General features: G+C 41.7%; 1 protein-coding gene across 2 annotated transcripts in view; it reads left to right on the top strand.

Annotated features, from left to right (window-relative positions):
• Positions 1–26,885, top strand: part of efna5b (ephrin-A5b) — a 95,918-nt gene that overhangs the window by 57,592 nt on the left and 11,441 nt on the right. For both annotated transcript variants that reach the window (XM_080467577.1, XM_080467578.1), the window contains exon 2: positions 17,376–17,668. In XM_080467577.1, coding sequence (XP_080323703.1) covers positions 17,376–17,668 — 293 coding nt within the window. The remainder of the gene's footprint in view (positions 1–17,375; positions 17,669–26,885) is intronic.

Genomic DNA, 26,885 nt, shown 5'->3' with positions numbered 1-26,885 from the left:
GCCATCTGTAACTTCAACCAGTGAGTTTAACAGCAGTCTCCACTTTTGTTGCATTTTGTGAAACACTGATTGTTTCTGGTATTACTTTGATCCATTGTCATCTGTCAAATTTGCTAAAATGAGATGTGCAAGTGCTCTCTGTAGTTTAACAGATGCCTCTCCTCTCGCTCACTCGCTAATGTCTCACATGAGCCGATTTCAGTCGAACAGCATGAAGCCAGAGTCTGATATTAAACCCACCCGTGTGTAGCTCACACTGCACGCTGATATGCAGAACAGCAGCGATGGTCAATTAGATACTAACGTCTGATTCTCATTTGACCACTTTAATAATCTCTCTCCCGATTTAATTTTTTGCCTTTCACCTTATAAATCCTCTTTCTTTCAAAATTACAATAATCTTTCTTCTGCTCTGATGTGGTTCTTTGAGATTAGGAGAAAACTATAGCGTTGGATCATGTTTCTTTTTTTTTGTATCTTGGCATGTCTGATATGTTTTTCTTTCCCGTAAGAGACACAAAAGGTCAGCAGTATTTATGGGTATTTGCATTTTATTTAAATTTTTTTATCTCAAGGCATAATGAAAAATTTAACTCACGGTGTAAAATTGAGGAGGAGACAGCATCTGTAAACAGCCGTGTAATGTCGGAGGCTGAGACAAAAATGCAGATGTGAGGCGTGAGCAGGGGTTTTTTGCGCAAAATGATTTGTGTTTGAATTGATCCTTTACACCTGTGGGGGGGGGGGGGCGGGGGGGGATTCATCCAGCCCAACAGAACTTGCTGCACCGCTGCCTGGATATGGACCATGTCTTTGCACATATACACGCTCTTGACTAATTCCTCAACTGGGACATCTCACCCAAGCATCCTTGTGTCTGTGTGTGTGTCTGTGATGAAGGGGCCCCCGCTGTGCCATGATGGGGACATCAATACCAGGCGGTTGAGGCTTTCGACACACTGGTGTCAGAGTGTGGAGAGAGAGCGGCAGGTGGCGTGAGACAGACACAAAATGGAGGGTATGGAAGTAGGAGTAGCCTTTGGAATAGATGGTTAGTTTGTTGTGCTTGTAAATCCAATCATCACTGTTACACAGGAGGCTTCAAAGTACATCTGAAGAGACAGATTGCTTACATTATGCGATGTTAAGCCAAAGATTATGAACTCAGTTCGGCTCAAAACTGTTGAAGATTGTTGTGATCATGCGCCATATGTAGCATAGGCAGAGCAGCATATGGCCCTGGTTGTTGTAATCATTAAGTAATAATTTGAAGCCTCTTTTATCCTGATTGATAGCAATTTTATTTTACGAGGCCTTGTTGTACCCAGCAATGGTATGCAGTGAACGTGCAGTATGCTGCTTTGCAGCAGGAGGCCCTGACAGGCAGCTCAGGTCAGAGGATGAGATGGAGAAGACAGCTGGAGAGGAGTGTATGTTCAGGGATGGATGGAAGCAGGGATGGAAGGCATTCTCCAACCGTGCTAACTTTAGACCACACATGTCGGTAAACCTCCCAAAACCTGTCCACAACGTGTCACCACTTGCCTCCATAAAACCCCCTTTGTGTGCGTGCACACGCGTGTGTGTGTGTGTGTCTGCGCCTATTCGAGAGCACATATTCTGTGTGCTCACACCAAGCAAAGTGCAAAAATACACATCAGCAAGCGTTCAAATCACTTCCTTGTATAACAAATCCTGTCTCTGTGTTGAAATTTCATGATCTTTCCCAAATATTTTTACTTAAATTTCCGGTTCTTCCAGGCAAGTTGAAAAGTTCACAAACTCACGGTTGGAAGTGTGAACAGAATATAGCTTGTGCCCTCCAAGACATGACCTACAGACCTTGTTTTAGCGCTGGAACCTTTGACTTGCCTCTCATGTGGGCAAAACTGAACCGGGCCAATTAATTCTAATGAAGAACTAGTTTTGGTTTTGTAGGAATCAATCAGAATCCCTATTATCAGAGGGGTGATTTGTAAAGGGATTTGTGTTTATGGGTGAGCGACTATTAAGCAGTCGAAAGCTTAGTTTTGTCTTGTGTGTGCAAAGAATATGAAACACGCTCATTGGGGCTTTTTTCCCAAATGACTGTGTTGAATATAAATGTTTTGACTGACTGTGATATAAAACTCGTTTTGATGAGACATGCACTCACACAACAAGGTCACTCCCACTTACCTCACACACACACACACACACACACACACACACACACACACACACACACACACACACACACACACACACACACACACACACACACACACACACGATCATACGCGTAACACTAATCGCTTGTGGCTGAGAACAAAGTGCATCTTTTAGCCTGTTTGACGTGACACAAAGCTGTGTTAAACCTGCCGAGATCTTGCTCCTGTAGACTCTTTTCAACTTCTTTTAAACGGGGTTGAGTTGGGATCAAAGGCAAGGACAGGACGGACTGCTCTAACTTTGGATGGCATGATCCTCTCCGCTGCTGTTCCGAAGAGAGACACCCATGTCCACTCATGAACAACTCATGCACAGGGTCAGCACAACTGTCACACAAAGTATTAAACATGCAGTTACCTGCAATTTTAAAATACGTAAAATAGAAAATTGAAATACACTGTAAAATATATACTACCAACTTAATTACCAAGTAACTGACACACTTGCATTTAATGCAAATGTTCTGTTGAACAGAACAGGCAGGTATGCTATACAACATATAGCCTAACCAAGGTCTAAGTAATGTAAATCCTTCTTAATAATAGTGATACAAGGATGACTGCAAACCGGCCCTGAACTATACTGTTAAACTGATGCATGCCACGTGAATGTATGCATTCAGAATTGTGTGTGTGTGTGTGTGTGTGTGTGTGTGTGTGTGTGTGTGTGTGTGTGTGTGTGTGTGTGTGTGTGTGTGTGTGTGTGTGTGTGTGTGTGTGTGTGTGTGTGTGTGTGTGTGTGTGTGTGCGCGCACGCACAAGTGCAAGCTCATGTCTATATTACATAGCGACCTTTTCTGCCCTATATATCGCAGGCATTGCCCACAATAAGACACACAACGCGAGTACCCGACACACCACTTAACCCCCTGCCTGGGACCTTGACAGCTTCTCGGTGGGAGGCTGACCCTGAAGGTCTCTGAAAACGCTTTGTTCCTACCAAACACACACACATACACACAGAGTGTGCGTGCACACACACACACACACACACACACACACACACACACACACACACACACACACACACACAAACCTGCCACGTTAATACAGACTTACAATCTCCACCGGCACGCACACGCATGTGTACATGGAATAGGAGCTAAAGGGCTGTATAGCTCTTAAACAGGCATGAGGAATTAGTGGAGAGGCCCATGTGTCAGCTCCCCACTGACAAAAACATTGTTGATTCCCCTGGAGTTACAGCTACTGCTCCGTCCTCCTGACCGCACCGTCATATCTCTCTGCCTCTATTTATCTTTCCCTGACACATGCATGGGCAGCAAGAGGCATACACATATACTTTGTATGTACTGTTTTAGTAGTTTTGAGCAAGAACTTGACAAAAAAAAAAAAGAATTATTGCTGCTCCCTGATGAAGTGCCTGTAGTTCTTTCTTTTTTTTTAATAAAAGGAATGTTCAGGGGTTTTGAAGTTTGTTTTTGTTTTTTTAAAGCAAAATATGAGTAAAGAGACGGAGCAAACATGCGTGAAACACTGTGCAAGGAATTAGAGCAGCATTTGTTGCAAAATAGGCATAATTGCAAAACTAAGTAAACCAGCTATCACAGTTACAGATTATATTGTATATGAAGAGTTGGAAATTAGAATTAAAAAGCATTTAACTAGCACAGGAACAGTTATGCTTCTTTATTGCCTGTGGATTGCCACATTAACAATATAATCTTACATAATGAAAAACATGTGGCATGAAAGTTTTGTTGTTGTTTTTTTAAGTAGGGGTGGAGAAATCCCAATATGTTTCATGCTTAATGCTACATATTTACACCGTGCTTGGCTTTTCTCCATTATTGCGCTGCATATAGTCAAACTGTTTAAAAACGGCCATTTCATTTCTAGAAAGAACCGTCCCCTTGTTAGACAACTCTGGGGTTGTTGCTTTGGGCCGAGGTCGGCTTTGAAGGACTTCCATCATCTCTCCCTAACGGTCTGCTCTTAAAACACTCTGGCTTTTACAATCAGCAGATGCTCTGCAAATTACCTCCTCTATCGCTCCACTGCCACATCAACCACATCTCCTGTCTGGCAGATCTCCGGTTCAATAACAGAGTCGTAACGTTGAGGATGTTGGTGAATTTTGATTGTTGTTAAAAGTTATGATTGAAGTTGAAAGTTGTTATCTGTCTGGAGAAAGAAAGGCTGGGCCACAAAGTCCAGTGCAATCTGACTGTGATCACGGCGATAGGTTTCCACTGTTACGATAAAAGCTTTTCTTTCGCCCTTGATCAACCAAATGTTAAAATAACAAAAAAAAGTAAAACTGTATTTGGGTATCCGCCAGGACGATCACTATCTGAGAATATTCCTGCTCTCGTTTATCTGATTAATGTGTCAACATATTTTCCCAAAGCTTGATTGTGTAGACCACATTACTACTGAGACGGGTGTGCACTGTCTAGACACATGCAGATAATGGCGAGGGCAAAACACGACATGATATGACAAAACATGTCATCACGTACGGAAAGCAACTGACACAAGTATGCATCAGAGACTCCTTCATTACAATGAAATAAAATACCTTTATTGTGATTGGCTGTGGGAATGAAATCGGTCTGAAACCGTGGCAGAGTTCAAACTTTCCCAAGCCTGTTGGGCAACAGCAGGGTTGTGTTTTGGATGGTGGACCGGTCTTCTCCACTGTGAGAGTCCAATGTTGTACTACATTTCACTGAGCAACCCTTTTTAATTGCCTTAAGACAGTAATTAGTGTGAAAATGAATGGTTGCTATATCCTCTCATTAAATGAACAAGCTCAATCCATTAAGTGAAATACTTTTGCTGTATTTACAATGAGTTCACGTGCGCTTGAGTTGGAGGAGGAAAGATATAGATTACAGCAGGAAGCTGTGAGACAATCAGCCTTGGGCAAACATTTGGAATAGAAATCCCGACACATTTTGTCCTATAGTTTTAACTCAGTGTGATGGTGCCGAGCGAAACATTTCAAAACCATGTTTTTATCTGAATTAGACTGTGCAGACTGTTATGAGATGAAAATACCATTGAGGAATCAACACTGAAGTTGATATAAAAGTACAGAGCAATTTAAATCATTGTTCTCTATAACAAATTGAATTGTTTTCAGTCCGTCGGAATTTGTTGCAGCTGCTCTCAGACGACATGTTTAGACATTACGGGACATGACTTACCTTTAGGTCATGTTGTTTTTATGAAATCTTCAATCTCAACCAGGAGTTTTTAATCTTTTTAAAAATAAGAGTTACTGAGAGGTAAGGGTATGCAAAAGCATTCTTAATACGTTTTTAAAATAATTAGGTGCAAAACAGACAACAGTATTCATTTCTGTCCATCTCCATTTGATTCAGTCTGTTAAATTATGTTATAGATCTCTTTCTTGATTTATAGAAACTGGTTCAAGTGAACAAATTAATAATTTTTTGTTAAAAAATGTTTTTTTATAGTATTTCCAGGACTCAATATTTCTAATTTATTAATTGCATTTTTTGGATTTTTACTCAGTGACAGATATCATTGAAGTAGTAGCATAGTACAATACACATACTTAAGTAAAAGTAAAATGACCTAAAAAAAAAAAAGTACACAAAACTATTCAATTATAGTAATGTGAGAACATGTAATTTGCTACTTTGAATTTCTGGCAAAGATAGATATCATTTATGTGTTTTTGAATGTGTTATTATAGTATCGTTATTATAGTTTCATTTGTTTAGAAATAAAATACATTATTTGTTTTTGCCTTAATTCTAACTTAAGGTCAACAAACTATATTTGTCGACTAAACTTCCCACAATTAAGTTAAAAACTGTTATACTCATAATGAATCATTGACGTAATGCAACATTTCATTATTTCTGATCAAGACAAGCTTCTTCCTGCAGTTTTAGGGTGCGCATGTTTTAGTTATGTGATTATGTGTGTATATTCCCATGTGATCCAGAAAGAGAAACGAGAACTGAACAATCTTCAGTTGCTTTGCGCGCTCTTTTCTCACTGTTGTATAACAGAAAAACCTATCACATGGAGGTGAGGTAGGTTTGCACAGAAACCTGTTTTTCTTTTCATCATAATGTTAAAAACCACAAAATTTGTGTGTATTTATTTGTAAATTAAGATTTTCCATGGTTTTTTAAAATATTTTAGTACCTGCAATAAGCAAGAATGAGCGAAAACAAATTCTTTGACGCTTGATGACAAATTTTTCTTTAATATTTAACGGGGCATTTAGGAGTAAATCTGATGTGTTTTCTCCTCTGGTGAGAGAAATCTCAAAAGAAGCAGAGATATTTACATGTTTTTCTCAGATGACAACTGTGATGAACAGACAAGCACAACTGTCGCAACGATCCGTCAGTAAAGCAATTACATCACCCAGATAAACACACAGCAGGCTTCCCCATGGCTCCACTGCAAACCTTTACATACCCAACTCATCTTAAATGTGCTGTAATCACAGAACGCCTAGCATATGCTCCTTGCATGAATGCACGAACAGTAACTTAGAGCGTAATGTTAGCGATTTGTGAACTGTGAACAGGGCAAGGCTTTTATGAAAGTGGTGACATTATAACATCCTGACACAGCTCCATGGCAACCCACCATGAAGGTCAGTGTGTGTGTTTTCCCTCATGCACGCAGTGAAGAGATGTACAGTGTATATACGGGTCTCAGAATGGGTCAGCGGGTGCGTATGTGGCTGCATGTGAGTGTTAATGATGAGTGCGACTGGTAAAATTCAGCCGTGCTGAGATTAAAAAACAGCAAACGGCAGGCACATACATGTTTGTTTGTCCTCTTTTGGTTTCTGCTTTCATTCTTTTTCATCATATTCCCTCAGCCGCATGTTTACCCTTTCCCTTTATACACCCTTCCATCTCTTAGAGCTTTTAAAGCTCCTTCTCTTTCAGCCCCCTCTAACTCTGCCTCTCTCCCACATGATGCACTCCCTTTATTTTCTCGGTCCATCTCTGCCCCTTTCTGCCAGTTTTCCAGCTCGCTTCACTCCTCCATCCATCTGCTGATCATCTGTTGTATGAGACAGGGTAGGGAGTGCTTACATAGCAAACACAGAAGAAAAGTGGGCCAACATTTCTCCTGTAACGTGACATGTACAGGTGAGCAGGGGAGGAGGATGTACAAGAAAGATACGGGAGTGAAAAGGGTAGATAGCATTTTTTTACATGAGTGATCACCCCAACAGAGGAGTTCTCTGTTCTCTATTACTCTCCCCTTTTTATAAACCAATACAGATGTGTTTCAATGTGAAGATTAACGTCACAGTGTGTTTAATCAATTTAAGGAGCAAATTCAGGCGAAGGGTCATCTTGTATTAATGGGGTTTATTTCCAGAAAACAAACAAAATAAGATTATTTTAAAACCCTACATCCCTTTACGTCAGTGTTCATTTAAAGATGTTGTTTGGAGGAATAACTCTCTACATCAGTTCCAGCAGGATATAGAAAACCTGTGAGTCTCATCCACCATGTTTGAAGGTCAAAGCTGGTTGACCCTCAGAAATCTTGATTGAAAAGCATTACCTATCAAGCCGTCTTTGTAGAAATTTGTATAACGGTTTGAAAAAAAATCAAAAACCCATTGTTACGCTCTTTGAAAAGTGTTTTGGAGGCATTGTTACCGAAGTGTTGTCTCGCACGTGCAACAATCCCCTCAATAGTCTGACAGTAATTAAACACAGCCAGAAAACTGCGTGGATTTCCATTTCAACAGCTGCGGTTTTGTTGTCAGGCAGGTGACTGCTTCATCTGGTTTGAAGAGACCCTTTTAGCTCCATTTATGGTTTGCACCAGGGACATTATGCAATGTTGCCTCCTATTCACAAATGCAAACCTGCACCTGGGACTGTTTTGTGTTCAAACATGCATGCTCCATCCAGATATGAAAGAGTTTAAGTATGTCACTTACTGAGCGTTAATTGATGCAGATACATAGTTGCCATGTGAATTGTTTGTGTATATTAAACCTTCCGGAGCCTATTTGGTGTAAGCTTGTCTGAGAAACAAGCGCATTCAACAAAGTAAACAAAAGACAAAGGTTTTAACTCTGCTCCTGTTTGCTTCGGATGCCCGTCTCTCCCTTTCACTCACATATTAGAAGACATGTTTCACGGCTCAGAGTTGTTTCATTGCCTCTGTTCTGTCTCGGCTGCCAAATAGCCTGTCACTGTAAAACAATGACTTATGATTAATGGCCAACACATCACACCGCTCAATGATACGCGGCTATTAATTGATGCTAACTGCCCATGTGTGACGGCGCACGGATTCATCCGCAGGCCGGCGTAAACCCACCCTGGTACCAGTAAACATGTCGGAGTTTACAGTATTTACAAAGGGATTGAAGTGGGTTTTGGTGCAGCATTGATGCAGACGAACAGCCCGGGGGCTTGACAGGATGTTGGGGGATGTGTCATTTTTCCCTGACTTCCTTGGTGATGAGGGGGAGACATAAAGAAAGCCTTTTACGCACAGAGAGATATACACAAACCCACATACCCATGCTCAGTCATTCACTCGCATATATAGCTAACAGACATCAGTGTTACACACCCATAAAAACGGTTGTTTGGCAGAGTAGATGAGCTCAGAGGAAGTATCTGTCTGCCCCCCCCCACCCCACCCCCACTCCCTCTCTCTCTGTTTTGGACTTGAGCTGTAGCATGCTGATGCAGAGTACATCAAACACTCACTAGAGCTCTACATCTCGTTGTTTCACTCAGCACCAAGAGCAGAACAAGAACTTGTCTGTCACTGCTCTTAATTCATTGTCTCCCTGGGGCTAAATGAGTGCTGACGGACGTAAATGGCAGAAATGAATATTGTAAGATCACAGTCAAGGGTGGTGGTTTTGTGTGTGTGTGTGTGTGTGTGTGTGTGTGTGTGTGTGTGTGTGTGTGTGTGTGTGTGTGTGTGTGTGTGTGTGTGTGTGTGTGTGTGTGTGTGTGTGTGTGTGTGTGTGTGTGTGTGCGTGTGTGTGTGTGAGCGCGTTTGCGCTTGTGCGTGTACATGTGTGTGGGTGTGTTGGTGTGTGTGTGTGGTAAAAGAAGCAGAGGGAGACGAGGGTGAGATGGGTGAAAGACTGAAACTTGGATGTGAGAAGGAGACATGAAGGAATGCGTGAGTACGTCCCCGTGTCCCTCACGGCTGACAGTCGGTATATTATACTGGGCTGACCACCTGCTCCCAGCCTGGAGTCCATCCTCCATAAAGCTGCAGCAGATGGACACAATAAAATGCACCATGACCAGCAGCTATGCTCTTGTGAGCATGTGTTTGTCCGTTACAGCAGATATTCCGTGTAAATATATTAAAATATGGCCACACTCACATTCACGCCCCAGCTTCCCCATGTCCTGGAGGCAACGGCAGTAATATGTGATACTTTATAGGCCTGATGTCACCGTGTCTTCCCTCTCAACCCCACCCTGTGTAGTAAGCCTATCGGCCAGTTAGCCAGCGAGGTATGTGGCTGTCAGCTCATACGAGCCGACGCTCTTACATGTTTTTCCTCTGACTTCACCGCTCCACTTTTTCCTCGTTGTCTCATCGACCTCTCCACAGTGTGACACCACTGAACTACATGTACACACTGTTGGGAAGGTGACACTATCAGCTCAAAGGTAAATGAAGAAGAGATTTATTTTTTTAACTGGAAAGCAATTTCATTTTTAGATTATTTCATAGATTTGTTCCTCAACGTTCTCCAGATTTGATGGTCAACCATCCAAGTCTTCTCCATAAATCTAATTTCATTACACTCTGTTGCACACACACACACACACACACACACACAAACACACTCGCACTTATTAATTTCATTGCATTCAGTCATTTATTGGTATTCGTCTGTAAATTTGTCTGAACCTCTGGTGCATTCACAGTCTTTTTGGATGGTTTCTTCACTCCATTTAATCCTACTGAATAGTGTTCTGGTGCAACTCCAGCCTCTGGGGTCGCTTCCTGGTTTGTGAGCTTCTTAAAATGCTGGAGAAATAGTCACCTATTATCAGCTGTAATACGAGTACCCCAGAAGGTGGTGTTTCATTTCTTACTGGTCCCACACGCAATAAGAAAAATGTCTTCCATCTCAAGGTCCCAAATTGCAAAAAAAAAAAAAAATGGTTGAGCTGGTGAGGAATTAAATTTTTCAGTCAAGATGATTGTGGAGAGGAAACATGGATGCAGTTATCAGTTGTTCACCCCCTCTCCCAATTACACTCTCCTGCCATCTTTAATAAGGTGAAAATCTCTCTGGAAAGCCGAGTTTCTTTCTCACGGCTGTTCAGTCTAACATGAATGATGAAGTGCCTCTTTCGCGCCACCCTCTGTCTCTCTCCGTCTGTCAATTCTTCCCTTCTCCCGGCTCCGTCTCTCTCTTTCATCCTCGGACCCAAACCAATCATCTGCAATTAGACAACTGTGCAAACTATGAGGAGAAGTGTCCGCAGTGTGCGTGAATGGCCTACGTGTTGACAGGTCCTGAACAGGAGTTTGCAAAGTGTTCAAAAGACGAGGTTCAGTCATAGTTCATCACCGCTTGGCTAAACAGATTTTTCCTCTGGACCGAAAACAACAAATGATCTTTCACTTGGCAACGTGCACAAACAATTACTCACACACTCACACACAGAGTGCATATCGGCACATTCAACAGGGTGCCGAAGAAGTTTGGAAAAAACAATAAAAGATTTGCCTTTTAAGGTCCCCGAGCATTTCTGGTTTCTAGGTTACTGTGATTTGATTTATCAGGCAACGGAACATTGCCCGAGGATATTGAATTGAAAAATATATCAGATGTATGAATTTCAACAGGGAGAGGTGAAATAATGTAAACAGATCTGATTTGGGGTCATGAGCAGGACTGGGCCGAGTGAGGAAACTAAGGCAAGCGGAAAAACCAAGAAAGGGAATGGGTGGGGGTGAGAAAATACAGAGAAGGCAGAGGGAACAAAGAAGCAAACAAAGCTGATCTTTTATACTGAGGTAGAGGGAGCTTTGGCTTTGTAATGCACACAGCTGTCAGCAGTGTTTAAGTGCGGCAGTCTTGACAGTTCTTGTCAAAGTCTCCGCAGTTGAGCAACATGAAGCAGGACTGTTTGGAGCTGTTTCTTTTTCCTCAAAAAGTTTCCAGTTCTCACATTTTGTCACCGTGCAGTCATCAGTTGTCCATCCCGTAAGCAAAAAAAAACAACAACAAAAACAATGTCATTACAATATTGTTGTGACACCCACGACAATCTCTTTTACATTGTGTAAGTTTTCATCTCGCGATGCCCTCAGGTTTAGCTTTGGAAAGTACACACAAGATTCTCTGGTGCTACCAATAGTTTCACAAGGAACATTTTTCATACCTCTTAGAAACATTAAAGACAAGCATTAAATACGTTTTTGTGTCTGTTCCTGTACTGAAGAAGACTGAATACACAGTAGTTGAAATCCTCCAACATCCCACATTAGTCGTAAGTCTCCACCTCCTCCTTTTAGCCACACCTTTGTGCAGTGATATTTGGAGCCTCGTTCTGCAACGGCACCACAATGAAAAGTTCCTTTTTTCTATTGAATCTCAGTTATTCAACTGGTGAGACTTGACTTGGATCGCGATCTGCCTCTGTCTGCCACTGAGCTCTTGCTCTCCTCCTCCTCTGTTTCTCTCTTTCACTCAGGTTATCTATCTCTCCCTGTCCGTCTTGCTTTCTGTCTACAGCCAACGATGCACAGCTCAGAGAAGTGGCTGATGGGAGTGCACATTGTAGAGAGTGTGTTTGTGTGTCGATGAGAGAACCTGAGGCCGTGTGTGTGTGTGTGTGTGTGTGTGTGTGTGTGTGTGTGTGTGTGTGTGTGTGTGTGTGTGTGTGTGTGTGTGTGTGTGTGTGTGTGTGTGTGTGCGTGTGTGTGTGTGTGCGTGCGCGCGCACAGCAATGCCACTGGGCTGTGTAATTGAAATGGAAATGAGCCAATCAGAGACTGCAGTGGTGTGCCACCTTGCCATGCATTCACTTCACTGTTTCAGCGTTCCCAAACTCACTCTCTCTATTTGTCACTCTGTGTTTGCATGTGCGAGTGTTTCTGTGTCTCTGTGTCCCTGTGTATCAGTGAGCGTGTGTGTATTTGTGCTGACAATACTTGGCCCTTCTGCTTTAACTGTGAGGGCCTGAGGGGGCGGTGTGAAAATGTAATCAGTTGGTAATAAAGATTATCTCCTTCTCTCTCTCTCTCTCTCTCTCTCTCTCTCTCTCTCTCTCTCTCTCTCTCTCTCTCTCTCTCTCTCTCTCTCTCTCTCTCTCTCTCTCACACACACACACATGCTCCATGTCCAGCTGATTTCTCTGGCTTTGTGTTATGACCTGGAGCTCATTGGGACAGCTGTGGCATAACAAAGACATGTAATTATCGCCATTTGACAATTAGCCTCCCATCCAAGTTTGCTCCTTAATTACCTATTTTACTGCTAGAAGGCATCCACTGTTATTCTGTGCTGCTACATTTTGCCCACAAGAATGAAAAAAAAAAGATTGTTGCTTGTGACGATGCCAGAAGAATATCATAAAATACAGGGAAATAATTGTGGAGGCTGAGTGGGGGTGTGTGTTTGTGCAGCATCAGAAGATGAAGGAGGCACAACCTCGTCCCACTTCTATTCAAAGAGTGTTTCTGTGGAGTTCTACTTCTCACTTAAACATATCACCCTGTAGATCTGCAGTGCGTTACTAAAGAATCAGTATAATAAGAAGAAGAAGAAGAAGAAGAGGAAGAGGAAGAGGAGGAGGAGGAAGAAGACGAAGAAGAAGAAGTTGAATCCATTGCTCACCATTTTCCTCTCCCCCTTCCACCAAAATATAAAATGTCTGGAGCCGCAAAACATATTTAACCTTCAAAATGAAGATAACACAGCAAATGAGTTGATCCTCATTGATTTAAAGACCCTATTATCCTCCAGGACTTTTCTGCATTTGGATGGATTTATTGAGGGCTGCGGTCTGAAACTCCATGTTACTCACTTGCAGATTACATAGAACGTGATGCATATTTTAGTGTCATATTTTCATCCTTTAATGAGTAGGAATAAAATCTTTTGGGAAAATTACTTGTGCAAAAATAAAAATGAAAAACTATTTCCATCGCATTTTGTAAAAGCTGCAACACACTGCTACAGTGAGGCTGATTAGCTTTGTAAGAATTCAGAGTAGCGGATTGCTGCTTAATGTCATCATATAGCTCCACTAGTGACTACATTTTTGTTTCTCTGGTGATGTATTTTTTTAGTTTTTGTGAGTCTGTGACAAAGCCATGTGCTACCACACCAAACTGTTTTATTTACCACCAAGCCAAATTTGGCGGTTAAAGTAAAAGAAAACTATTCGTCCTCTACCTGTCTTTTAAGGGCATCTCAAATTAAGTTCTTTTCAGCATCACACGTTCTTGTTTCATTCTTGATCAAGACACCTGAAGAATTACAAGAGTGGTATCAGAATTGATATATTCACCTGTGCATTCATATTGTGGTTATAAATATTTATAAAACATGATTTAAAAAATGTTCTTATTATTAAATATTGATGTAGCCCTGATGTTCAGTGATCGCCTCCAGTTTGTCTTCGTAACAGCAAACTAACTTCTTGTTCGTGGATCCAGTACATCTTTTGTGGTAGTTTTCTTCCTTAATACATTCGTGTCTGTGTGTCCAGCACAAGACAGACCATTTCATGGTGAGGAACAGTTTCCACTTCTTGCTGAAAAGTGGGCAGTGTTTATCCAACAGCAGCAAGCCAATACTCCTGCTGTCGCCGTAAACGAGCACCAGCCACATCTTAACCTCCCACATTAGTCCCATGATAACAGAGTTTTATAAGGACAATAAATGCAGCTTTCTTCAAAAATACTGGAGGTTTCCTGGGAAACATCTTGATGACAATCCTTCACTGAACAGACCTGGAGAAAGTTTACTACTTTGGCTGTGCACATTGTCACCCGCACACACTTTTAGTAGAATTTATTCTATTGATAAATACATGGTCGACGCATGCAAAGATGTGGTTTCACCAGGAACCTAGCAACGCTATCTGGAGCATTCAGTCTTGCTGTTTGTTTTTTTTTTTTTGCATTTCCCTCGCCCTGTTTTGGAACCAAACCCCCTCTCACTCTCCATCTCTGTTTCTTCCTCACATTGTCTTTCTCACTCGCTACCATTAGCAGCTTCTGGCTGTCTCACTGCTGTTCTTTTGCCAACGTGCCAGAGAGCTCACTCAACTGATAACACACCGTGTGTGTGTGTGTGTGTGTGTGTGTGTGTGTGTGTGTGTGTGTGTGTGTGTGTGTGTGTGTGTGTGTGTGTGTGTGTGTGTGTGTGTGTGTGTGTGTGTGTGTGTGTGTGTGTGTGTGTGTGTGTGTGCATGCATAAGTTTGTCCAGTATGTATTGTTTGTTGCAACTCTGCCTGTGTGTGACCAAGTGTGTTACATGTTACAAATGCCTGTCCTGTCCCTTTTTATGTGCTCACTCACCCAAACATCCTCTGCTTCATTTGCAGTCAGGGCCACGAGCCACTATTCTGACTGCTGAGGCAGGGAGAGAAGGGCAGCTGAAACATCACACACCCCCACGCGGACATGCACACTCAATTCTCTTACTCTCACACACACACACACACACACACACACACATTCACAAAAGATGGCCGTAGCGGATGGTAGGATGTGCGCATTAATTCAGTGACATTTTGAAGCACTGAGAGAGATGCAGAGCTTCTCCTGAACCGCCACAGACATGTTTTAAATGAAATGTTCCAGATGAGCTATTCCATGCTTCGGTCGTAAACACCCTCACCCCGGTATTTACTTTACATGGGTAAACAGAAAAAAAAAAACATTTCATGCAAGCTCATGCTCACATACAAACATTCACACGCAAATATACAGAGCAGAGCCAGAGGACACACATGATCACAGTAATGAGAAATGGCTTGGTTCAATTTGTCGCTTGATTGTTACATTAATCATTCCATTATATGGACGCAAACTAAGTGACAAGCGAAGGCACCAAACCCAGATTTTTCACAAATTGCTATTTGATCCTCAAAACAAGAAGTATGGTTTACAGTGTGATCATTTTTCTATGTAGCTTGTAAATACAGGCAGCAGACTGAGGTAAGCCAAGCAGGACAAGCACTCTCGCTGCATATAGAGCAATTTAAGCTTTGAGAGATCCCCTCTGTTCTGTCACACCGAAAGAACATCAGACCTGTATTGTTAAGTTTCGCAAGCAAGAAAGAGTGTCGAAAGACAACCTGACCTGGGTCCAAAGCTTTGGGAAACTGCTCTTTGCTTCTATTTTGAAGGCTCTTACTTTTGTGCGTTATTGCGCGTGAGTGGCTTAACTATAACGTCTTGACGTATTTTACGCTGAGACACCACAACCTTTCTTTGAGACAATCCATGGGGTTATAAAGAAAAAGGGTCGCAAGCAACCGTTGTAAAGACTTATTTTTTAAACTGAGTTTCAATGTCAATTAATAAAAAGACATGTTTTACTGTTATTTTACATCGACTGCAGGGAAGTATTTAAATTGATCCTCCCACTTTAAAACCAGCTTTCAAATAGGGGTTGTAAAGTGGACACCAAACGTACATAAAAGCTTTAGTTTCTTAAGTGAAGTTTTTGCACCTAATGGACATTTTTGTTCAAGAGTACAACCGCAGCGATTACATGGTGAGAGAAAGAGGTCACCTCACTGCTTCAGTATGTTAATCCTGAGGCTCCAGGGTCCTTGGGATAAAATTATTTTTGCCCGTCCTATGCTCTTCCCCCTTGTGCGTTCTGGGGCTCGAGGAGCCCCTCTTATAGACAGCAGCCGCAGCTTTCAATTAAAAGTTTTGTCAAAACTCTTGTAAGGTTGTGCTCCTACAACATTAAGGATTGTGTCTCAATTATAGCCCAACACCACCTGGCTTCTGGGTGAAATACATCACCGGTACCAGCTGGGTGCAAGTGCGCGAGAGTGGCTCTGGCCACTTTTGCAGTTCACATCCTTCCAGTGTGCGCACGCGCTTAATTAGGGGTGTCTCTCGTAAGTTTACAGGTGTCCAACGTTTTCTCTGTGATGCCCTCCGTGACCTCAAGGTGAGGGTCATATACCACCCCCGAACAAACCGGTGCATTCACAACACAAGAAAAGCTCTCTGCGTTTGGGAGCCGTGGACATTCCACAGATGGCATGTTAGTGTGTGACAGAGAAGAAATTGTGTGTGTGTGTGTGTGTGTGTGTGTGTGTGTGTGTGTGTGTGTGTGTGTGTGTGTGTGTGTGTGTGTGTGTGTGTGTGTGTGTGTGTGTGTGTGTGTGTGTGTGTGTGTGTGTGTGTGTGTGTGTGTGTGTGTGTGTGTGTGTGTGTGTGTGTGTGTGTGTGTGTGTGTGTGTGTGTGAGGAGATGCTTATGACAGTGTGTGGCCTTTTGACAAATCTCCCTGTATGGATTGAAACCCTCTGACCCTGTGTGGCCTCTTCTAGATCATCCGTGCTGTAAAGATGCCTCAGTGCACAGCCCTTGGAGACAGCCCGGCCCTGTATTTTTCCAATCATGACATTTACTGTCTGGACCCTCCTGTCATTCGTTATCCCTGAAACCATTTCTACATTGCACTCGCTTTGTTTATGTTGAAAAATCCTCAAGTAAATGCTTTTTTTTTTTTTCCTTCTTATTTTTCTTCAGAAACCTGTAAATTTCCTGGCAATCCCATTTTCACAGAGTTGGATACTTCTGTTTGCTATCATTCAGAATGTATTTGTGTGTACGTGAGAGTAAATATCTGTTGCAGAGAAAGATTTATAGATAAACCAACCCACCCAAATTTATAGAAGCCGCAGTTTGTGTGTGTTGGTGCTTGTAAATTTCCACATAACACTCGGGGAGAGCCGAGAGGTACAACCTGCATTCTTGTAGAGTTTTTTGCAAGCAAAATCCAGCTGCACTCTTCTCCATAACAACTCAGGCACTGCCTGCAGTCGACCCCAACATGGAGATGGCTTCAGGAATACTCAGTTTATGAATGTCTATTTTAATATATATTTATTAAAGTTTAGGAGCAATTAACTTTAATGAGGAAAAAAAAGTTGATAATTTCCTTTCTTTCCTCTCTTGTTTTTTCCAACCAGGTTCCATCGTGGAGACTATCACATCGATGTGTGCATTAACGACTACCTGGATGTCTACTGTCCTCACTATGAAGACACTGTGCCTGAGGAACGGACGGAGCGCTATGTCCTCTACATGGTCAACTATGATGGCTATAGCACATGTGACCACACCTCCAAGGGCTTTAAACGCTGGGAATGCAACAGGCCGCACTCCCCAAACGGACCACTCAAGTTCTCTGAAAAGTTCCAGCTTTTCACTCCCTTCTCCTTAGGCTTCGAGTTCAGGCCGGGCAGAGAATACTACTACATCTGTGAGTATCTGCCGTGATTGCACAGTTGAAAGAGTCGTCACATTAGAGCCAAACGATCACCAATATCATAAATTAACATTGTGTGTGTTCTGAATCAGGAGAATTTGATTCCAGAAGGTTTGACTCACAATCGGGATGGAAATTACTGTGTTTTTTCTTTCCTTTTTTATGAGTCAAAATAGATGGAAACTGTTTTTTATATCACCACTGTCTGACATAATCATGCTGAATGGACTGGTCTTAATTGAATCGAGGTTAAATGTGATGACATGTCTGCTTAAGGTACCACAAACATTATTGAAACATTTTTTTTTTCTTGTTCTATCTGCATTCAAACTTGCCTCCCAATCATTATGTATCTTTGAAAAAAAAGTTCCTCTGTAATACGTTTTAGTCATAAGTGAGTGGCATGAGCTCTAAAGTGAGCATTGCTGCCGGCGCTTATTTTTGGACTCTTTGGGTTTTGAGCGTGCCTCTTGTCCAGCAATACGTCTGACTGCTGCTTAGACGGCAGTTTCCATTTAACAGTCAAACCAAGTACTCAATCAATGGAGCTTTATTTGTATAGTACCTCTCAGACAGGTAAATGTAACTCGGAGTGCTTCGCAATGGATCGACAAAAATAGAAGCAGACACAGACATACACATATTGATCAACCGTAAAAATTATGGTGAAGTGAATATCACTGATTATCTCTTTAGAAACACACCTCATAGAGGCTGCAATAGATAACGCAGCAAGAAAACAATTTGTTCTCGAAGCTGATGTGTATTATAACCAAAATAGTAACTCTTCACAGTTTGCAGGTATCAGTATCTATAAAAAGTGATCCAAGGAGGGAGAGTTGGTGAACTGGCAACGCAGACGGCGAAGACTTATTGATGCACTTGGGGAGTGAAAGCTTGTCCTTGTGGTTTGATCCACCAGACAAAACTACTGTAGCCCAAAGTGCTGCAAGAGTCGATGGTGGTTCAGATAGAAATGCGCCACATTGCACAGAGCACTGCAGTTTGTTATGTAGAAAATGGAGAAACATACATAGCATTAGACAAGTTCCAATGTTATGACTGATTGGTGCGTATGTGTGCACATGCCAACGCACATGCATGCCCACCATTTCACACACACACACATATACATACAGAGATAAACAATTGAATGAAGCCAGATAAAGCATGAGTGGCAGCTCGGTGGGCTTGGCGTGATCCAAAAATGTACAAAAGAAATAGAAGAGAACTAGATAGAAAACCTTCATCATTATCACAACAAAATTGGAGAGCTGCTCCTCTCACGGCGCAAATGAACAAAGTGTAACAAACAAAAAGTAAGAGAATATAACATAGACCATTGTGCAATATAACAGAGAATGAAGCAATATGGCAGCTCCTTTAAATGTGCTGCTGAAGGACACGACGTAGAGAAAGTTGTGACCAGTGAAGAGCTCAAACCTGTGACCTTCTGGTCTCTGACAGTTTCAACCACTGAGCTCACTGTGGTGTGACAAACATCTCAGAAATCCATTTTTAAAACAAGATATAGTGTGTATATCAAGACGACCTACCAGGTTTAAAAGACACTGGCAAAGAAAAAAGAAATACACAGTCGTTCAAAAGAAAACATGCCAGAATATTTTTGTCTCAACATTTTTGTTTATTGAATTTCTGAAAGAAAGCTGTGAGTCTATCAAGGCATAACATATAATAAGTGTAATTCTTCGATGATACTGATAAAAAGTTTTTAGAAATATACTGTTCCAAGTAAAATCTCAACTGCATGTAGCGGTGAGTAACTTGACATGAGTTACAAAAGCAGATAGCCGTCCTGACTGTTTTTCTAATCATACACTATGGCTGGAGATGCACTATTTCTCAATCATATTTTCGCCGCTTTACTGCAAAGCTTTGAGAGTGGTATTACAGTGATCTTGGTAGATGCTTTCATACTCTGCTTTCAGCCAAGCTTTTTCACTCTGCTCTCATCACTCACAGAGAACTCTTCCCTAAAATGGCAATGGTATTCACGGGGGAGTAAAATTGAGACAGTTTGAAAGTTATAGCTCACTTCCCCTGCTGCACAATACAGCGCCTCTCAAAAAAAAAAAAAAAAAAAAGAGCACCCCCCTCTTCTTCCTACATTATATTATGCTTCTATTCGGCTCGTGTTAGATGTTACGTCGTCTGCTTCTTGGCATAAGAACTGAGCCCAACCGGGTTTGTCTGAAGTTGAAGCCCCTGGGAAATTAGGTTTTATCAAAGCAAGGTGATGGAGTGGAATAGAGTTGAGTTTGCTCCTGCGCCTCAGACTAACATGCACATAGAAAAGTCAGTTGGTGCATGCGTCGCTATTCACCTAAAACACATTTGTCACAGGGGTGTGCTGATTTTTACATGACAAGGGGCAGTTACGTTCTCATATGTGTGGAACAATAGTGGTCTAGTACATCATCCCTTTTACTGTTTCAGGAAAGCTCGACATGTTTGTGCACTTTCTGGGATAATGCATGAGAAAAACTCAATAAAAAGTCCCTCTCAGCGGGGGGATCCATTCTAACAGTTAACACCCCACTTCTAAACGCTGCTGGTTAGAGCATGTTTATGTGTCTTTATCTGTAAACTTTGGCCTGTGGTGTTAATGCAGCTCGAGGTGGCTGTCAAACTCTGGGCCTTTTGGGTTTTCTCCATCTCGCAGAGGCTGCCTTGAAAGAGTCGGGCGGGAAAGCTGAGACCAGCTCTTCATACTCGCTGATCTGGTTTCTGAATTTGCACCTTTTTTATGAAGCAGTTAACCTGACAGCCAGCCAAGACTTCTGGGCTTTATTCGTTTCACATGTTTTCCTCACTACATTATTACTGAGCTTGGAAACGGGGGACGGGGAGGGGGGGGGACAACCAAGAAAACAGACATGCAACCTCACGAATGTTTTCTATTGTCCCCATGGTGAATTAGCGTTGTCTTCCAAGCTGGTTTAGAAAACAAATAGCTCTCATCTTTTCCAGAGGCTATTTGTCAGTCAAAAGTAACCTGATTTTCCTTTGCTTTTAAGGTCAATTTGCATTGATACCATTACTAAATGCAGCGAGGGGAAAATGGAAGTCTCCAAACTTATGAGCGTAGATGGAGGTTAGTGCAGGGGTATAAAATTTATCCACTGCCTCAAGTCTCAAACAATTTTTTTTTTCATTTCTGTTGAAAGATGCTTGTCCTAAGGGCTGGATTAAATTACACTGCGACCGACAGGGCTTCCATGAAACACATCCATTCTGCTATAGTGCGCCATATTGGTTTAGTGGCCCGCGGCGTCATTGGCCATTGAATGATTCTAGCCTATAGCCTCTCTGGCTACTATGGCGGATATTAAAGTCATCTAGCATGAAGTCATCTGACATGTGATTTCCCACTCACATTGTGTCCAGCGTGAATGACCAATGGAAGCAGAGGGAGAGATGGCTCCTGATGGATTGGACAATCTCTTTAGCGGACAGAACGCAAAGCTGAAGGAGCAAGATTGAGAGATAGGACAGATGTGGTTACATACTGAAACCTGTCCATTCATCTGCAACTACCTCCAGCAGGGAATTCCTGCACAAACTCTTTTTAGTTTGCATCAACTCATAATGTCTTCCATTAATTTATGCAATTCTCTATCTGTGGAAAAGGTAAACAGACTGTAAAATTAAATCACAACAGGGAAGTTTTATCAAAAGATAATAACCTAATTACTGTAATGGTCTTGAGGATTACAGCTTGGCTTAATTTACTATTATTATAGACATTTGCTTGCGATGGAGAAAAAATAACTAGTTAAAAACACTGGCTCAGGCTTGATTACCTCAAATCATGTTATCGCTAATCTTTCTGAAAAGCAAAACTGAAAGTCTCAATAACTGAAAATCTTCCATAATCTTGTTTGCATATCAGAAGCGGGCCTGTTTGGCATCAACCGGCACAACTAATAGTTGATTAGAGTGGGAGTAAACCTTTGTAGGCAGATCATTTTGGCTCCTGTTCTGTTTCCTTGCTTTTATTTAAAGATATTTGATTATAGGGGAATCAGTCAGCGTGCAACTGCTCCCAACTTTTGCTCGCCATTAGTGCCTAACTAACTCTGATTTAATTAAAAACAAGCAAACAAACAAACAAAAAAAAAAACAGTGAGATGAAGTCAAGCAAATTCTTGTTTTCAGTTAATTTGACCTATTTTTTTTTACAAAAACTTAAATAATACCACCAAGATCATGTCACAGAAACAGTCGTTCCACTTGAATTATCCCTTTAAGGAAAACTAGACATACTCAGATCTTTGGGTTTGGTCTTTTGGTCTACAGCCAATGTAATCACAGTAAAACCAATATTGATGTGATTTTTTATTTTTTATTTTTTTAAAGCAGCCTGGGTTCAGGACCCCTTTAAGAGTTTTCAGAGATTTAAGGGGTTGTGTGAAACTTTGTCTGTCCTGAAGTTGCCTAAAATCAGATTTCATGAAGCCACTCTGGCCACGTATAACCACAATAAGACACTCATTAGAAAATAGAGCGAATCTCATACTTAGTAACAGTGGATGTGTTCACAAGTATTAGTGCTCAATGTAAAGAAGATAGGTAAGAGGGTGGGGTATCTCAGAGCCAGCCTGGAGCTATTAAATATGTTGGGACTGCGTTAAAGCACTGGTGTGGCGCTGTACGAAAGCAAAGCATCTTTAAGTGAAAATATGCATGCTGTCAAGCATCTGTCATACTGAAATGTTGGTGAGCTCCTTGTCGAATGTGCAGGAACCTGAAATGTGGCTGGCGTTTTTCAATAAGTTGACAAATATTCACATAAAGTACAGTGTGCACATATACCCTGGTGCAGTGACAAATGCCGTGTCAGTGTTACAGCTTTTGGGTAATCTCAAGTCAGAGTTTACAATATACAGCTCAAGGAAAGATAGAAAAACAGTGTCAGTGGAACGATAAGCTTGACAGGATGCATGCATGTTATTTCTGGAGCAGAGATTGTGCTGGGCAGGTGACTTGTAGGTGCAGATTTAGATTTATGTCTCAATTTTATTGTTGCAATGAACTCCAAAACCTTCAGCTCAAACATTTTCAATGTTGTAGTTACAGTAGTTTGTCAATGTCTGATAACACCATTCCTATTTAATGAAGTGAATACAATGCTGAGCTGTATTTAATGTCAGCCATATTGTTATGTCCTTATGATTTTTGGATGTGGATGGGCATTCAACTATAAAACAATCTTGCTTCTGATATTCCACTTTACAGTTATTAAGACCACGGTTTTCTACCTTCTGATAATATCTCGTGTCATTATTGCCATTAACAATGAAGACGCTCCTGTCAAATTCTTTGCAGCCATGAGTAAAACGTCGATTAGACGAGAGCTTCAGGCTGCTACTGTCTTCAAAGAGAAACTAGTGTCAGCTGCAAATGTTTTTCTTGACTTTCTATGTACAAATACAGTAATGCACGTTACAAACGTACTGCGGGTCAATGGTATGTCGTCAGCGTTCGTGAAGTGCATCACTTTGAACCTGATGGATGAATTCAAATGAGAAGCTGGAAGCCCTGCGTGGCTGTCCTTGCCAACTCTGTCTGAATTTACACAAATTTTCCACAGGGATCATTAAATGTTTATCTTACCATCTCTCACTTTGCGGAGACATGGTAAAATACCCCAGGCTAAATGTCTAAATAATGAAATTCAAACCCCAATTACAGCCTGATGGCTTTCATTTTTGAAATATTTTGACACTTATTAACTTTTATTGATGCAAAGTCTGTCATATGTCTGTCAATGCGTATATGTGAAGAATTTCTGCCAACAGTGACTGTGTCTAGCTCGCACATGGCAAAGACTCTGCTACTTCATAAACGATCTATATATTATATTCATGGTTCAGCAGCACAATGAGGAAAGTGGTCATAGTTTGCCCTCATAGTCAGTTTGCTCATGTTGTGTGAATGAGTAATGAAGCATAGCTTACGGAGAAAACCTCATGCATCATTACCCACTGAAGCTGTCTATATTACACACCGGCACTCACCAGAAATGTCATTGTGTCCCAAGGCAGAGGTCACTATCCATGAGCACATGAGGCAGAAGTAAGCCGTAGTTAGTGGCTCTCCAATTAATAACCGTTAATCACCAGCTCACTCTTTTCTGAAGGTGGACCATACATTTACAGTTAATACTTAACAGATTTATACCTATTTAGAATAGCACTTATATACCTTTAGCATAAAACCAGAGGCCTTAAATACATACACTGTTGATATATATAGCGCACGAATAGTAATTTTTCTTCCTAGAGCCAAATGACCGACGAGACTGAGGGCTTGAAAAAATTGCCCTCGGTGATGTGATTGATTAGCTTTCTTGTTTGTAGATCAAAATTAAGATGTGAAATCATATTCCTGTTGAGAAAATGCCCATTAATGGTGTTTTCGCCCTATGAGTATGATGCGGGTCGAGGGGTTGATTTGTTGCATCGCCAATAAAATTAGAGAGAGGAGACAGGCTTCTGCTGTCATCCGCTCCAACAACAAAAACAGCTTAATCAACACTAGCAGGACAGAGGGAATTCACTCAAGTGGAGGTCATAATTCTTCATTTTTGTTTGCATCAGCTTCTCGTCTTTGTTTGCTGACATTAGTTGAAAGCAAAATTAAAACCGGTATTGGTCACAAGCCGGATCTTTTTGTGTTATGATTTCTCTATAGGTCAACTAACTGCAGAAAACAATAGAGAAAGAAAGCATTAACCAGGGAATACATTTAAGATGTTTAAAAAAAATAAAAAATTGTAACGGAGTCATACAGATGCAGGGAGAGGAGTAATCTAATGGCGGTCACATATGCAAGCAATTCAGCAAAATGCAGTATTAGCAGTAAGTGAGTTGCAGTTCTGAGTGTCTGTCAGACTGACGGGATAGGCAAGGACAGGGGGAGCACTCCTCAGGTCAGAGTTCGCAGCTCATTCTTGGTTTAAGTGAAACCCATCTCGCAGAATGCTGATGCGAGCGCGTTTTTCTAATATGGACACAATCCACGATCTTGTATTTGAGTGATTTTAATCTGAAAAGGGCAGAAATCCAATATCAGAGGCAGCTCACTGGAAGAGATGAGCGAGCAGAGTTATGGGCGGGTGGGGGTGCGTGGGGGGGCACGTAAGATGTGTGGTAAATGGGAAACTACTTGGTGTGATCATGCAATGTCAGACTCGCAGTCGGATGGATGTTGTTTTTTTGCTGTCTGACTTGCTTACCTACATGGGCTGGAAGTACCTCCCTTCAGAAAACTAAATCAATAACACCTTTATGTCTTACTCATGGTCAGAAATATTTGCTTGATGTTTCTGAATTGGACACAGCAAAAATAAATGCTCTCACTGGAAAGCAGAGAATGTGGTTAATATGAAATGAATACGTTCGGGTAGCTATCAAAACCCAGAGGGTGATGATGAATCCACACGTTAGATTACAGAATGAAAAAAACCCAAACAACATTCAGTTGAGGTTTCAGTCAATCTGCAGATGCCTTCAGGCCAATATGCAAATTGCCACCGCAACATATGACTATGACTGATCATAAATATCACATTAACACACAAGAGAACCTTTTGATATTTACAAGGCCTTTTCACTCGATCTCATAAGGTCTTTTTCCATTTTACTGGACTGCTGCATGCACACAAAGCTCACACAAATTCTTTCAAGACATGGACCATAGCTGCCTTCTGATTGATCATAAATCCTGTGATGCAGCAGGCTCCCTCGAGTTGCTCCAGAGAAGAGATAGAGGTAGAGATACAGCAAGCACCAGCAGCAGGAAAATGGCATTAATGGATAAATGAAATAGAGGCAGGGGATGAAGTATGCAGTCTGTATTTTGTTGGAGCTATGGGAGGGTTTGCTAATAATGATAAAGAGCCAGTGCTGTTCCATTTGTGGTACAGGGAGGGAACCTGCATATGGATACCATCATAACTCAAACCTTTCATCCATTCACATGAAAAATCAGCCCTGCCATCAGCATTCAGAAATGATCTGACAACACAGAGTAATGTGACACAAAGCTACACACTGGCGCGGGCACACATGCACTCGTGTACATTTTGCATACAAAAACATATAAAGACATATAGAATAGGCACTTAGACGCACACGGTCTGGAATGCATTATTATAATCCTGATAGATGGAGACATTCCACCATCTTTATCTCCCTTGGTTACTACATAATTTCTTGTCTCCATTTTTCATCCCATCTCTCTGGATTTTAGAACAGCACTCTCTACCATAGCCTGTATCTTTTACTTTGTCCAAACTTTCAGTTTTTTCTTTCCTCTCTGCTTTTTGTGTTTCAGATCTAAAATCTAAGAATGATATTCCATTCAGTTCCATTCCACTTAATCCCTACAGTGCAAACTGAAGAATGGCATCCCATAACATGCACGTCAAAGGCTAAATATTTTTCAACTAAGTATAGGACAAAAATCAACAAAGAAATAGTTAGAAAGTATAAATGACAATAGAGGAAAATGTCGTTTTTGTAAAGGAATAAACTTCCAGCAAAATTAGATTTGGAGGCTATACCCATCTCCCTTGACCTAGTGAGGGGTATCACTAGGGGAAACAAACAGGTTAGAGGAAGAAAAGACAACAAAAAGTTGTAATTTAGTGGAATCTGATCTTGTCTAAATCGCACTACTACTGATACAGAGATGTAACATTAGTTACTGTTGCTACGTGCTGGAGCGGGGCAGGGAGGTTACGGTACGGCAAAGCGCACCCAGGCCCAACTCTGTCACGTGGCCCCACTGCAGAAAGCACAGTTAAAATGCAGGCCGGGTTGTGCCGGCCGCAAGTCTGCGGCTGTCCAAGTAAAGCCTTGAAGCTCGTTCTCTGTGACACAGCTTAAACTTTCTGATTCGCAACCAACAGCGTCCAGCTTCTGCTGAAGCTCCTCCTCTCCAGTTACTGAGAGGAGCGTCTGCGCCTCGTCTGAAGACCGCAGTGCTGTGCCGCGTGCCAACGCTTCAATCAACTGAGTTAACAAAACAGCCAGTGTGCACAAAGCGGCGCATGTAAATAACAAGGGGAGGGCTTACGGCCGATGAAATATTTAAATGCCGCGGGCATATCAAGAGTGACGATCGTCACTACCAATCAGCCGACGGCTGTGTTGTCTCTGTCTTCCTCACAGACCCGTTCCTC

Source organism: Lipophrys pholis, assembly GCF_963383615.2.
Source record: "Lipophrys pholis genome assembly, chromosome: 7".
In the NCBI taxonomy this organism is placed as follows: domain Eukaryota; kingdom Metazoa; phylum Chordata; class Actinopteri; order Blenniiformes; family Blenniidae; genus Lipophrys; species Lipophrys pholis.
The sequence above is the reverse complement of the archived record's forward strand: the minus strand, read 5'-3'. Positions and strand labels throughout refer to the sequence as shown.